The sequence below is a fragment of the Bactrocera neohumeralis genome, chromosome 3 (assembly GCF_024586455.1).
Source record: "Bactrocera neohumeralis isolate Rockhampton chromosome 3, APGP_CSIRO_Bneo_wtdbg2-racon-allhic-juicebox.fasta_v2, whole genome shotgun sequence".
NCBI classification, from domain to species: Eukaryota; Metazoa; Arthropoda; class Insecta; order Diptera; family Tephritidae; genus Bactrocera; species Bactrocera neohumeralis.
In genome coordinates this window covers 25,357,975-25,373,726 of record NC_065920.1, presented here as the reverse complement: position 1 = coordinate 25,373,726, position 15,752 = coordinate 25,357,975, and the positions used below count along the sequence as shown (strand labels likewise).

The 15,752-nt window shown below is 36.0% G+C and overlaps 2 protein-coding genes across 7 annotated transcripts in view; one reads left to right on the top strand and one right to left on the bottom strand.

Moving 5' to 3' along the window:
- The window catches only part of LOC126752754 (1-phosphatidylinositol 4,5-bisphosphate phosphodiesterase classes I and II), a 144,513-nt gene that overhangs the window by 114,875 nt on the left and 13,886 nt on the right, over positions 1-15,752 (top strand). For all 5 annotated transcript variants that reach the window (XM_050463720.1, XM_050463719.1, XM_050463718.1 and 2 more), the window contains exons 5-9: positions 9,022-9,155; positions 9,414-9,599; positions 9,871-10,068; positions 12,328-12,510; positions 14,499-14,679. In XM_050463720.1, coding sequence (XP_050319677.1) covers positions 9,022-9,155; positions 9,414-9,599; positions 9,871-10,068; positions 12,328-12,510; positions 14,499-14,679 — 882 coding nt within the window. The remainder of the gene's footprint in view (positions 1-9,021; positions 9,156-9,413; positions 9,600-9,870; positions 10,069-12,327; positions 12,511-14,498; positions 14,680-15,752) is intronic.
- LOC126752764 (ryncolin-1-like) lies at positions 2,097-3,765 on the bottom strand. 2 transcript variants are annotated; one of them, XM_050463741.1, is made up of 4 exons: positions 3,757-3,765; positions 3,097-3,191; positions 2,406-3,035; positions 2,097-2,298 (listed from the first exon to the last, which is right to left on the bottom strand). In XM_050463741.1, the coding sequence occupies exons 2-4, from the start codon at positions 3,135-3,137 to the stop codon at positions 2,163-2,165; spliced, it is 807 nt and encodes a 268-aa protein (XP_050319698.1). In that variant the 5' UTR covers positions 3,138-3,191; positions 3,757-3,765; the 3' UTR covers positions 2,097-2,162. The 2 variants fall into 2 exon arrangements, with proteins under 2 accessions (XP_050319698.1, XP_050319697.1); XM_050463740.1 differs by lacking the exon at positions 3,757-3,765 and adding an exon at positions 3,261-3,356.

The following is a 15,752-nucleotide window of genomic DNA, read 5'->3' as shown; positions in this document are numbered from 1 at the left end:
CGATTTTTAATTGCTCCAATAACAAATTCCACAAAGCTCATCAAGTATTTAAAATTTCAGTGTAAACTCTCAGTTTAAGTTTCAATTTTGCAAGCTTATTTAAGTCAAATTTATCTATAAAGATCACAGACAAAATTTTAAATTGTTTAAGTCTCTACGACCCTGGCACAGCTTTCCAGACCTATTAACTTAAGAGCGGAACAATTATCGTCCATTATTTGACATTTGACCGAAAGCGGATTGTTAAATGTCGAAAAGTTCGTTTGTTGTTTGCCAAAATTTGTGCTTAAATACTCAACTTTACACACACGAATTTGCTAAATTGTCCGAAATAGCCGTCCGTCTGCTTACTGTGTCCTTTGGCAATGGGCCAAACAAGTCATTGTATTTGTATTTGTGTTTGATTTGCTTAAATCTTTTCGGTTGTCACATGTTCGCTTGCTGTCGGCTTGACAGCAATTTTTGATCTAGGTAAAGCGCATGGCGGTAGACATTTTGTTTGAGGACGCATTTGTATTTGGGGAAATTTAGAGTATAGGCAAAAACTAAACCATGTAAAATAATCGCCGAAAAAGGAAACTTTTATTTGTAAACATTTATACATATATATATATACTTGTATGTGAGTGCACAAACAAATTTATATTGGTATGGGAGCATAAAAGTTCTTCGTTTACTTTTGAAAACTTCGAGAACTTTTAATTACTCACTACTTTGTGTTGTGGCATGTTGTTTTTGCCAATACGAGGGCGTGTCTTTTACTTACTTACGCGGTGGGTACTTCTAATGCTGTTAGGCGATATCGAATTTATTGGCAAATATGACTTTTTTTATTATGAGTGCGTATGTAGGTTGGGTGAACTCCTATAAAGCACATTTGAACGCATCTGATTTTTAGACATCAAGAAATTTGATTGGGTCTGAGTTTGATCAATCAGACTCGGGAAAATTCTTTAAGCAATGATTGAACGAATATCGAGCTTTATTTTTTATCATAAATAAGTATAAAAAAATACAATAACAGCATATTCGATTAATAATTTTTATTTTGTTATGAAATTAGCTCAATCTAGAGACTTCAAAAAATACCTAACTTTTACCATTCTCGGTATAATATAAAAGAAATCAAATTTCTGCCTTTTAGTGACTGTGAGTGTATCTTCTTCTATTTCTTTGTTGGTAGGTACCGCTCACGCGGTTATAGTTGGCGCAGATTGTGGCGTCTGCCTTTTTGTGGATTGGATAGAGCACACTTAAATTTAAATCTTCGCGCATTCTTTCGTGTGATCATATTCTACAAAGAAGCTGATGCATGCTCTTTATCAGTTCTTCGCCGCCGTATTTGAATAGCTCGGCCGCCAATTAATCCCCGCGACCTTGTTGTTCTTCAAACGGGTAATTGAAATTCAGACTTCTTCATGGTCGGGCAATGGACGTCTGCTCCATCGTCATTGATTGGGAAATCGGGTGCGCCTTATAGTATATTTTAAGGCAAAAAGTATATTTGTTTAAAGCCTAAACTGATCTTATCCATTAAGTTTTCTGTTCCGTCCGAGTTACAAGTTGAGTCATGCGAAAATGAGCTTCGAACAAAGCGCCAACATTAAATTTTGTTTAAAAATTGGTAAAACTTTTAGCGAAACTTCAATTGATGAAACAAGTTTATGGCGATGATTGCCCATCCCATAGCAGAGTGCACGAGTGGTTTTGTTTATTATAGTGCATACTATCTAATATTGCAACAAAAAAAATCGATTTCTCGAAAGTTTCACACTAAGACGATCCCTTAAGCAGCTGCTGTAAACAAACTAGTTGACAGATCGTGCTCATAACTGGCATAGTAATTACAGACAGTCCTACCAACTTAGCAAAATACATTTTTTTGAAATATGATTTAACCGGAGAACTCAATTCAAATTTCCGGATGCTTTTTTGTCACAATGTTCATACAAATGTAAATTATATTATGAAACGATTCTTTTCTATACTCTTTTTAGAAATAAAAGAAACCGTCTTTTTTCAAATAATGTATTATTTGTTGCTAAATAGAATATGCAAAGTTTTATAAAACATTATGCTAAGTTAAACTTGTTTCAATAGCCATAACGTCAAAATGTTTAACATTTTATGGAGGCTAAGGTTTTCAATAGCAAACCACCATCTCAGTGATACTTCGGTCTTATAGCCATATGTACATATTTGAGAGAGTAATAAAATCCACGCCAGGCATTCCACATCACGCCTTTGCCTTCCTGACTTTGTGGATATTCTCCTCCTAAATATAAACCGTTCAGATTGCTGTAAGTAAAATATAAGAGATAAATAAGTTAATGTCAAATATAATTTTATTTGAAAACTCCATATGAAAAAAATTCATTCATAGTTATGAAGAAAACATGTATTACCTGTAACTACAATCATTATACCACCAAGCCCCTTTATAATATACTGCACAGTTAACACTACTTTTGTCATTATCACTATCTTTAGTGGTGAATTTTGAACCGCGTTGATAAGTGAATGAGTCACCAGCCGTGCCTGAATATTGTCCAAGCGCAATTAACTCATACTTATCCTGAGCATTGCCTATAGCGAAATTATCGTACTTAGCAACACGTTTCTCATTTTGAAAATCCTCCAATTGAAACCAAAGATCATGAGATCGCGAACTCGTCAGGGCATATATTTTATCCAAGCCGAGGAAGAAATTGGCATTCAAATCGCCGAAACCGTGTTCATACTCGAACCAACCACGATAGAAGTCGGTGTCGTTGCTTTGACGACGTTGAATTATAGTCCATGGTTCACCGCCATTGGCATCACGTAGACAGTAAACATAGAAAGGGTGATAAAGGAATTCAGGCAGATTAAGTTCATAAACACCACTCTCTGCATATTTCCCGTTTTCTTGACGCATCGCTTCGGTACAAGAAGATGGTTTCTTGGTTGCAGGTGGCACAGATTCCTGATTCTTCTTTATTTCCCTTATTTCACGAAGAAGCTGCTCTTTCATTGCCATTAATTCGCTTTGCATACTAAGGAAGAAAAAAATACGGTTAAGTCTTTTTAATACTCTATAATATAAAAATATATTACCGCAAATTATAATTCTCTAGTTTGAGGCTCAAGAGCTCCATCTTATTGACCGCTGTCTTCAATAAATCATCGTCACAAAGATAGGTGAAAAATGGCTAAATGAATTGCACAAGAATATAAAAACTAAAATTAGTCTATTTTATTAATTTTAAAAATGAAAATACCGCTACATTGGCGCTACTTTGAATAGGTGCTGAACAATTCCCTGAATACAAAAGATGCCCGCACAGAAGGGACAAGAATATCAAACGCTGCGCCATTCTCCACAATTTCAGGCAAACTGTATGCGAAATTGATGACTGCGTCTTAAATACTCGTTTTCGAGTGAAGAATTGTCTTGTGCTTATCAATTAATTACTCGGCTGAGGCGGTGATTTGGTTATCAAATGTGTATACATACATATGTACTTATTTGTCGAAGAGTTTTATATAAATAATAACTTATAAAAAATAAAAGATACTGTTAAATCTGATACTCAATATTATAAGAATAGATTACCACAGATTGTAATTCGCTAATTTTAAGTACAAAAGCTCAACCTTATTGACCGCTCTCTTCATTAAATCATGGTCACAAAGATAGGCTTTTCAAATGAATTGTACAAGCATATAAAATTTAAAATGAGTCTATTTTATTTAATTTAAAAGGAAGGCAAATACCGCTACATTGGCGCTTCTTTAGCCGGTTTACATAGAGTACGGTTGGGAACCAGAGATATTTAAAGCGTAGTTTTGACAATTCAGGACAAGTGCACAAGAGATGCTTCATTATTTCCCTGGTACCTTGCTCTAGTGCCAATAAGAATTTGATGTACTTCCTCTCTACAGTTTTGCACATGACTTTGCAACCAGGTAGCTCATTCTGTCGGGTTTTAAACTGTGTTAATCATGCTTCTATCCAGATCGTCGTATAAAAAATGCGTGGCTATTTCGATCTTGATCACGTATGTATACCATTCATTGCCCTCGATGCTCTTCTGACCTGGCACTCAGTAGGAGTGAAGTTAGTGAAATTGCTTGTTTCTGGGAACACTTTCCACTGCTGCCCTGCATTCCAAAATTCTTATGGATGATATGCAATACAGGTTACTGCCTTGATTTCTGCTTAGCGTATACCTAGATATTGACTTTCGAATTGATTGCAGGTGCATTAAAGGCCAGCTTCCCATCGATGGCAATAGCTCAGCTGGAAGGATACTGCAGTGGTCCGGCAACTTAAAAGACCGTCTTGAGTCTAACAGTATATTCCCGCAACAACGCCATCGTTAATTTTCGAGAACGCATTTCTTTTTTGACAATCTATTCCAACCATATTTTGTACGAAAATTTCAAATTGCGGCTGCCAGGCTTTCATTATTTTTGAATTCATAATCGTTCATTTCTTCCCATTATAGAGGAGGGCTTTTAAGAGAATAACAATATGACATTACCCTCAAAATCCTAACATATTATCAAACAAAATGTTTTATATTTTAATTAAATGGGTTATATCTAACTATCTATAAGAGATTGGGCTCCATCTATTCGTCGACTGTTGCGTTGAATCTGCTATCTTTATCGATTGTTCATTGAGAATTTTATGACATTTCATTGATTGGAGGGGAATCGATTGCTTTTTAAGTGTGTTGTCGGAGCGAAAATGAACTTCGAACAAGGAGCCAACATTAAATTTTGTTTTAAAAATGGTAAAACTTTTACCGAAACGTTTCAATTGATGAAACAAATTTATGGCGATGATTGCCTATCCCGTAGCTGAGTGCTCGAGTGGTTTAAACGTTTTCAAAGTGGTCGTGAGGACATAAATGACGATCAACATGTGGGCCAATCAAAAGCCGTAATCACCGGAAATTCCATCGAAACTGTGCGTGAATTCATCAAAAATTAGCTGAAATTATCATTGAACTTTACGGAAATGGAATTGAACATCTCCAAAACATCGATTTATCGTATTTTGACCGAACATTTGGGCTTACGAAAGGTGTGTAAACGGTTTGTTCCCAACAAATTGGCTGACAACCAAAAATTGCTCAGAATCCAACAGTCGAAGGACGATTCTTTGACCAAAAATCACATTTTAACCATCAGCCACTCATATTCACCTGATATGACACCATGCGACCTCTTTCTATTCGGAAAAATTCATTTGCCCATGAAAGGAAAGCATTATGCAGACGTAGAGGTCATTCGAAAGGCTTGCACCGGCATACTGGCGGCCATACCGGCTAACGAGCTAAACCACTCGTTGGACATGCTTTTGGACCATGCAAAAGGCTGTGTTGAAGCAAAAGGGGACTAGTTTGAATAAAATAAATTTATTTTACCGAAAAAACCATTTGTTATGTTTCTTTTCTGTCCTGTTTTTTTTGGAACACAACTTGTACATCATAAAAATTATTTTTTTTTATAATTTTTGAAATTTTGAACAACTTTTAAGTATTTTTTGTTACTACTTTCTCTAGATCGTAAATCTAAATATTGAGCTTATAACTTGTCTGAAAAGAATGTGTTTGCCTAGTTAGTTGCAATTTTTCGCTTGCTGTTGAAACTCTTTATAAGAATACATGGCGTATACGTAACTAAAAAGTAACAGAGGGTGATATATGGTATTAAGGAAATAAATAAAGCACACGAAATAATTATAAGCTAAATATTGGAGACAACAGCATTTGCATTGAAGAATACTGTATCAATTTTAAATTTTCATATTAAAGTAAAATAAAAACAAAATATGAAAATAAAATGAATAAAATAAAATGGCTTAAAATATATTATGAACAAATAAAGTCATATACAGACTATACATTGGCAATAATTTTACAAATTTGAATGATTTCTTATAATCACATTAAAGTGTTTACACAATTGAATTGAAAATTACTTTAACATCGTTGTATTACGCTAGCACTAATTCTCTCTTAGCCTGTGAGACCAAACCTCTCGTCTCGTCTCGCCCTCTTGACTAATCATCGTAATTCACAATTCATAATGTACCCCATATGAATGTATGTGTGTGCAAAATGAGCATGTTGCTTGCACAGCTATTTATGGCAGAAATATTATTGTTAGCCTAGTCTTGTAACAGTCGGCGCCACATATTGAAATGAGATATTATATTAAATTAAAAACACAATAGCGGCTTAATTTTGATGTTTCAAATTATATTTAGAAATCTTCCCTGTTTTGATAAGTAATTCACCGCCAAAAGATAAGATAAGTAAGATCTCATGTACTTAAAAATACTATAATATGATTAGTTGTATATTTCCATGTAAAAATCAGAAAAAACGTTAAATTCGGCTGTACCGAAGTTAATATACCCTTCACAGGTGCATTTCTTTTAGTACCTATGTGTTCGGTTTGTATGGCTGCTATATGCTATAGTTAACCGATGACCAATTTCTTCGGAGATTATATTATTGCCTTAATCAGTAAACCATGTCAAATTTCGTGAAGATACCACGTCAAATGTGAAAGTTTTTCATATAAGAACTTGATTCCGATCGTTCGGTTTGTATGCTGCTATATGCTATAGTGGGCCGATCTGAACAATATCTTCCGATATTACATTATTTCTGTGAACAATAACTCATACCAAATTTCGCGAATATATCTTGTCAAATACAAAAGTTTTCCATACAAGAACTTGATTCCGATCGTTTAGTTTGTATGGCAGCTATATGTTATAGTGGTCCGATATCAGCCATTCCGACAAATGAACAGCTTCTTGAAGAGAAAATTACGTTTGCAAAATTTCAAAAAAATTTCTTAAAAACTGAGGGACTATATACAGATATATACAGACAGACGGACGGACAGACGGACAGACAGACAGACGGACATGGCTAAATCGACTCAGCTCAACATACTGATCATTTATATATATACTTTATAAGGTCTCCGACGCTTCCTTCTGGGTGTTACAAGCTTCGTGACAAACTTAATATACCCTGTTCAGGGTATAATAACGCAAATAAAAGCGAACAGGAATGCTGATTCAAGATACGAATACGATACTACTAGTCTTATATACTACTGTGGGCTACAAATAGTAAGACTTTTTAATTTAACCTTCGCGCGAACCCCATCGTCGAAATATTTTCTTTTCTAGGTTGGTGTGACAGTCAGCGACATTTCACTAAATTTTTTCGAAAAACAGCATCGCGTAAACGTCTGTAAAACAATACTTTCCGACTACCAGCATATCAGGAAACGTATTATTACTGGCTTGAGTCTTGGATCTATGCTACCGTCTCGGGAACAGACTACCAATCGGGCGAATATCGTGGTAAAGGTGAGCCGAAGCCGAAAAGAGGCTCAAAAATCAAGGTTATGTTGACAGTTTTCTCCGGTTATCGAGATGTGGTGTGCTGAGAATTCTGTCCGACCGTCCCAACTGTCAACAGAGAATACTTTTTAGGTATTATGCGTCGTTTGCGCGATGCTCTTCGTATAAAGAGTCTGGAATTATAGGCCAACAACTTTTGGTTTTTGCACCACGATAATGCCCCGTCGCATACTGCATTAACTGTCCGATCTCAGTGGGTAATACAAATGAGCACTTTCTGAGGGGGAAAAGGAGTTGAGGAAATTTCAGATTTACATATACCTCAAAAACTGAATAAATTGACTAAACTCGTCACGCTAATTTTATAAACATATACATACATATATACTTTATAGGATCTCTGACGTTTCCTTTTGGGTACTGCAAGCATAATGGCAAACTCAATATACCCTGTTCAGATTACAAAAATTATCTGCGATTTCTTTGTAAATCTGGATTCTGTTAATCTAGTCTATAATTGACTTCTAGAGAGAATAAAAAGTTATAAAACCTTTGGCAGATTTAAGGCATTCAGCTCGAGCTGAATAATTTATGTTTTTGTTTTGGTTTTATTGATTATAAAATATAAATTCCATTACTACTTACTGTAAAATATTGCCCTGCTACTAATATATATAATATGTATGTATGTATTATGTTTATAACTAAACGCTGACAAAATTTACATTTCAAATCAAAAATGATTGTCCTTCATCTATATGCTTTCTCTTTTCATATTTGAGTACAGATAAATATACACAGGGTGTTTTTAGGAGCACAGAAATTTTTAAAAGAACAGCTTTCAAACTAGCTGCCAAATTATCTGTCAAAGTAATGATATTTATGTTCAGCACATATTGACAAATCACTATTCAAATACTAACAGCTGAGCAATCTTAAAATAGTATAGGGAGAAATATTCCAGGCTACCTTGCATATTAAAAAATTATAGGTTCATTTTTTTTAACTGATCATTGCTGACAATAAAAAAAAATATTCGAGATTTTTAGGTTGGTCATATTAAAATATTTCTTCCATATTATAAATGGTGCCACAGCGTATAAAATGGTCAATTTATGGGTAGGGACTTCTGATGATCGAATCTTATCAAGAAAAGTTACTGTCAGTTGGCCTCTAGATTAAACATTTTCTATGTTTATCCCTCTGTATGGTGGTTTATAAAGACAGAAATTTATGCTGATGAAGGAGACACAATTGTCTGGTTGGAAAGCTATATTTGAAACGCTATTTGGGTATGATAATTGATTACGCTATAAAATGTTGGCAAATATTGAATCTGTTCTTCATGAGCCGCAAATATATCAAAATTATTTCCAAGCACTAAATTTCACATTTATTCTCAACTAAGCGGCCAAAGCCTCTAACAACATCACCCTCTATAGGGTACTTAATTTATGTAAAACTTATTGCGGTCATAGTCAGTCATTGTGCGACCAACAGGCTATTATTCAGATGAATTTCGGCTTCTTTTTTTTATTAGAAATGACTGAATTTGCAATTCCCATTTGTAACGGCTTTTTTAATGCCTTTCACATTTTAATTCGCCAACCGTTTATTTTTTCTCGATTTTTTCTTTGCAGCAATGGTGCGATGGCATTATGCGTCTGGCTTACAGTTTGGCCAGACTGAATGGCTCGGCCAATACGTTTCTGCAGAAGGCGCACACCAAACTCTGCCTGCAGGTTGACAAAGGTGGCAAAATTCCAGTGAAGAAGTAAGTAACTGACGCTTAAGTAAAATTGAAAGTCAGAAAATAATTACTTATTGCCGCAATTTCATCGAAGGCGCTGCCGGAGTGCAGCGGAAATGAAGCGCATATTTAATTTGCACTGTACTTTTGCTTTTGTTCTTCACAAAATTACTTTCATGATATACTTACACATATATATTTACATATACATATACATACATACATACATACTTATATATGTGAATTGTAACTGTTTCACCTTTGTGCATCTTTTGGTGGCAGCATCATGAAAATGTTCGCACAAAACAAAGAGGATCGCAAGCGCGTGGAGAAGGCGTTGGACATGAGTGGCTTGCCGTCGGGGAAAATTGAGACCTTGTCCCTGCCAAAGTTTCATTTCGAGGACTTTTTCAATTTGTACAAGAATCTCACGCAGCGCAGTGAAGTGGAGAAAATATTCGATGGCATGTAAGTACTTAATAACGGTTTGACACCTTGATAACCCTTGCCATAGTAAGAATGAGGCTGCCAGCGCTGTGAGAAATATTGCAATTTTTAAAAGAACTAATTTATATTTATTTAAAATTATTGAAAATACTTTTTTCGACTTATTAATAAAATTCTTTATTTAATTTGAATGAAATTGCAAAATTTCACAGCTCATAAGCCAATAAAATAGGTCTTCAAACACTTTGAAAAATCGTAAAATTACAAATCTTTTCTATATTTTTGTTTTCAGCGTCGGCAATTCTAAACGCAAATGCATGTGCATCGCGCAACTTGTCGAGTTTCTCAACAAAACACAGCGCGATCCGCGTCTGAACGAGATTTTATATCCTTACGCGAACGCAACTCGTGCCAAGGAGATTATACAGGAGTACGAGCCGAATAAATTCAATGCGCAGAAGAACCAGCTGAGCTTAGATGGTTTTCTGAGGTAGGTATCAGACAAAAATATATATTTTATTTACAAACTTTCATTAATTTTAGTAAATTATGAACATCTGATAATATGAAAAATATACAAAAATCGTCTCTTTGGTTAATTAGTTGGTGTTAGATGGTTTTAAACTTACTTAAAATAGCTCTACTCTGCCTCTTTTCAAATACAAAGTATTAACTAAATTAATGGTAAAACGCCGACTGTAGTCTTATCTCTTTAAAGTTGAGTAAAAAAAAATTCACTTTAGAAAAATATCTTGACCTTTCATTAACTTGAGCGACGTGGTTGACAACCTTTAAGGTTTTAAGGTTATATTATGGTAGGAAAGGAGTCTAAGTTTATGTCTCTACTAGAAATAAGTTGATGTTGACTAATTTAGTCATAGATTTTATACATCAAAAGTCTACAAATGTACGGTATTTGTGACAAACATGCTCGTTGCTATTGAAGCAAGGATAAAAGAAAGCCCGATTGATTCGATGCGGAAGTTTGCCCAAACTTCGGACCGAGTAGAAAGTAATTCGAGGGTTTACTTTTATTTAGCGGGACTTAACAACCCTACGACTACAACTTTATTGTAAAGTTTGCAATTTTTGATGTTATACATACTCGGAACGTTTTGCAATACGAGCGCTATATATGTTATCCATAGTAACTTAAAATATTCATCTCGGTTAAAAAAATTTAATTTTAAATCGAGAATATTTTCGCCCCATTATTTTTTACAACTTTCAACGTTCATTAATGAACTTATGCTATTTGCTGAATAGACCATCATACGATTTGACTTACCTGGATATTGCAAGGCTAATCCGAAAAGCCATTGCAGTATTATCTTTGTTTAAAAACTGAGATTACAGGAATTATCAAGAACTCGCAAAGTAAAATGTTTCACAGGTCCATAAAACTCCTTTCAGTCCTTTGAACTCCGAAGCTCTTAGATATTTGAGGCGTTCTAAAAAGTGCTGGACGAATGCATAGGAGGCGTCCCCCTCATGTTAATTTCTGTTAACTGTGATGTCAGTAGGTTGTGACCTGTTAAGCAGTCATACAGCAGTGCTTTCGAGGCCATTGAGTAAGAAGCAAGCGAATTTTTCTAAGCATATCTTGCACTTGATCTAGGCGAACTTGAAAGTACTTATGGCATTCCAACTCATCCTGATCCGACTGTCAGCTTTTTCGTAAATTTCGTTGTATATCGTTCTTAGTGACTTCCGTATTCCCTGTACTCATTCGGTAGCCAGACAGATGGCATTTTAGCAATCCCGTCAGCTGCTTCGTTTCCCGGAACTCCTTTGTGACCTGGAACCCAGCATTCATGCAGCCGCTTTCCGACAGCCGCTATATCTACCGTATACGCTCCCTGCTTCTTCTAAAACGTTCTCTAACATAATGCGATATGAGATTATTGCCTTAATTTCTGCCTAGCTATCGACGTATGTATACATTGATCCTTTTTACGTTATTTTCTGCGTCGTTACCTATCTCAGCCGCTTTCTCAACTGCAAATACTTCCACCTGAAAGATACTGCAGTAATCCGAAAGCTTGAAGGATCGCCTGAGATTCAGTTCCGAGCAATAGATAGAGATCTGTGTAGATGTTGTAAGTTCCGCTGATACGTCGTTAGCTTCTGCGCATACATATTCCTTTAGCATGACCTGGAACCTTCTTTCCCATATAAAGCGTGTGGATATGTGGTCTAATTTGTCCACCAGTCCCCCGCTTATTGAGCTATACCCGAAGTTGCTTGTGGAGAACTCACTAATGCCACCAATCTTGCAGCTTATTTTGCCGCAGAGTTTTCTACTGCAATATCGATTGGTGCTAAATTGAGTGACCTTTCTATTGTCGAGAATATTTAATACTCCATTCTTCGGAGATGTTTATTTTGTTTAATATTGAAAAGTTTGCCACTATTAGACCGGAAGTTATAGATGGTAAGTTTTAAACCTCGCTTATTTTCTTAACGCAGCTATCCCGGGTTTCTATAACTTCTATTAGGTTATATCTTAGATTTAGTCTTACTTGTTAGTAAATGTTTTACAAAAATTATGTGGAGATCAGAAAGTTCAAAATGTCTTTAGGAATATAAGGTAGCACGGCCGTTGAGCGGCCTCAGAAATATTATATTCTTAAAATTATTTTATATTTTTGAGATGTATTTTATATTCAAAGTATTTACTCGTAATATATTTTATAAAGCGAATAAATCGAATTTTTATAAAAATATCACTCATTACATATTTTTTTAGGTATTTAATGTCTGATGACAATCCGATTGTGGCGCCTAGCAAACTGGATTTATGCGACGACATGGATCAGCCATTATCGCATTATTTTGTAAATTCTTCCCACAACACTTACTTAATAGGACATCAGTTGACAGGCAAATCGTCGGTGGAAATTTATCGTCAATGCCTGTTGGCCGGGTGTAGGTGAGTACCGAAAACTATCAGCGTAAGACATTGACAAATAACGCGTATATTGGTAAAGCAACAAACACAATGCAAAATTCAATTTGCATTATGCAACAGCATTGAATGGGGTTACGTAAGCAATACCTCAAGTACTTTGCACAATACAAAAGACATGTCTTATTGCATATGTTAATACCCAGCAGTGAAATGTACTAGTTCAAACAGCTCGCCAATTGGTATGAAATGGAAGGTCAACTAGTTCGCGATTACTTTTATTTTAGATGATTACCATTAAGTTTAATTAGGTCATCCTAAGTTCTATGGTTGAACCTTAAGAACAATCTTGGGCTGACACAGATAGCATATGTTAAAAAAGTTGCTTTCTTCTGAAACTGTTTCAATCCAGTCGTTGTACAAAAAAACAAAATATGATACACGTATGAAAAAATTTCCAGTTTTATAGCTTAGAATAACCACTTTAAAACTAGGAAAAGACAATTCGGTTTGGGTCGAAGAGCTCACTAGACCTCTTACGGCATACCTCAATCTTGTTTCTACTCTAGCGATGTCGATCTTTAACGGCTGTCTTTGCTTGAAAGCTTCTCAGCTTTAAAGTTTTTTCAAATTACGCTGAGGCCAAGCATCCGTACTAGCGATATTACGAAGTAGTCGTCCGGAGTTCCGAAGTTTCGGAGTTTTCATGGTTTCATTGATCTCAGAGTTCATCGAATTGAATAATCGTTCATAGATGATAATAACGGAGATATTACAAAAGCGCTACAAAGGTTTTTTTATTCCTGTGAAAGTGAATTCAATACCATTATCCATGGAACTCGACTTCTTTTGCATGGCCACTACAAGTAGGCTTGCAGAACTCTAGACGCTGAACCCAATTTTCGACGATTTTCAAGCATAAATCGGCCTAAATGTTGCAATTTCACGTTCGATAGTCGTACGAAGTTTATCAGTCATCACTGGCTTGTTGGCGTAGACCATAGACTTGACGTAGAACCACAGGAAATAGTCTAACGGCGTCAAATCGCACGACCGAGGTGGCCAATTGACTGAGCCATTTCATGATATAAGACGTTCACCAAACTTGGTTTTCAAAAATCTAATGTGAAGCGATTGATCTTCACGGAAGAAGAACGGGCCAATGACGCTCTCGGCCCATAAACCGCACCAAACCGTAATTTTTTCGGGTTGCAATGGTGACTTATGGAGTACGTGTGGATTGGTGGCTGACCAATAACGCATATTTTGCTTATTGACGAAGCCATTCAGTCAGAAATAAGCCTCATCGCTGAAGATGATTTTTCGATGAAAAGCCGGATCATTTTCAAGCTGTTGCTCAGCCCAATTTACGACATACGAAGATGCTGGTGATCAGGTGGCTTCAGTTCTTGTGTCAATTTGATCTTGTAAGGTTGTAGGCCATGATCCCTTCGTCACAACGACGTCACAGAGATTCACAACGCTTGATAACGACGTTTGAGAGACTGATTTCGATTTCCTTCAATTTATGCGCTAGCGACGGCAATATTCTGGACACTACTGGCATGTCTTTGTCGCACTGGCACGGAAACATTTTGTACTGTGCCTGTGGATTCAAATTTTTCCACTAGACGTTCAATTGTTGATCTGACGGCTAAAAATTGAACGTAGCGCTCTTAAAGTTGAGGCCACTGACTCCGAATTTCGGTAGGAAATTTTAATAATTTCGACTAGTTTTGAATCGTACAGCTTTCCAAGATGAAATGACAAACCTTACTGAAGAGAAATGTCAAAAGAGGGGAAAAGTATGGCGTCGTTTGCTGTTCCTATCGGTCTACTTTTGTAGCGTCCCTATTCAAAACACCGTTATTAGCTTTCAGATAAAATAAATATCTTCTCAAATATCGATAGAGAGATCGATTTCTAAATTGATGACCAGTTATTTTAAAAATCTGCTATATATGTTGGCCAGTATTTTTTTTAAATCACTTCTGCTTTTTTCAACATTTCAGATGCGTGGAATTGGATTTCTGGAACGGTCGCACTGATGAGCCCGTTATTGTGCATGGCTATACGCTCGTTCCCGAAATTAATGCCAGAGACGCGCTGGAGGCGATTGCTGAGAGCGCATTCAAAACATCGGAATTTCCTGTGATATTAAGTTTCGAAAATCATTGCAATCCAAGGCAACAGGTAAATAAGAAAACGCTGAAGACTTCATTTATAAAGTAATATAATAATTATCTTATTTGCTGACGAGACCGCGTGTTCCAGCTGGGAACTTCGGGTTGATATATTATTTGCTTTCGAAGACAAATATTCTCGATTATACAATTACAATTACAACTAAATAGTTCCGTTACATAAATACAAATATTTGGTTTATGTGAAATGCGTAAGTGTGTGTGTGTGAAATCTACAAATAATGCGCAAGCAACACTGCCAACATTCTTCACATGCCATAAAATAACTGTATAAGTTTGAAATGCAGTTAAAAGTGTTTGAGCGTAAGGCAATTCTGTAGTTTGCATACTTTCAGCGAGCTACGAACCACTTACTCAAGCATTACGTGAAAAAGTTAAAAGTTGTTAAGAACGTCATTACGTCGGTTATTCAATATGCCGAAGTTTGCTGAGCCAAAGCGCAGGAGAATAGCAGGCTTTGCTGGCTTCGGTGCTGCGAGCACAAGGCGAAGATTGCCGAGAAATGCAAACTTTTAAACACGCTTCTGTTGGCAACAATCAAAAATCAGATCTCAACGCCGCGGCGCGTTGTCGCCGCCTATAAGTCACTTTCTATACAAGTTTTGCACGCACATACATACCACATACATACACACATGTGCAGTTGGTAAGGATGCAAGTTCAGAAGTTTTAATCAAAAGGTTACCTTTGCTAACCCCAATGAATTAGGTTGCAAGTTAGTTTTGCAAAGAAATCGATACAGCAACACTCACAGGCTTACAGTATCACAAAGACTCAAACAGGCGCACTACAGAACTATGCATCTAAGCAGATGGAATTGATTTCAAAATAAACAGTTCGTGGAAAAAAATCGTAGAACTTTTGCGGAGGAAAGTTTTGTCGTTTGACATGCAAACAGATGCATAACTGTACATTAGTGTAACGCAAATCTATGTAAATGTATGCAAATAAGAATGTGGCGGTATAAATTTACGAGATCGAGCAATAAAAGGGAAAATGAAAAAATAAATACGTACATATGTGTTATTTGGACTCCCAAAGTTATGTATATTATTTTATGGC

Bases quoted from the DNA above. Each gene is read 5' to 3' on its own strand.
- LOC126752764 (XM_050463740.1), bottom strand. From the start codon at position 3,356: ATGGCGCAGCGTTTGATATTCTTGTCCCTTCTGTGCGGGCATCTTTTG. The intron at 3,192-3,260 runs GTATTTTCATTT...CAATTCATTTAG, and splicing joins AAAGTAGCGCCAATGTAGCG to CCATTTTTCACCTATCTTTG. The intron at 3,036-3,096 runs GTAATATATTTT...TTTCTTCCTTAG, and splicing joins CTAGAGAATTATAATTTGCG to TATGCAAAGCGAATTAATGG.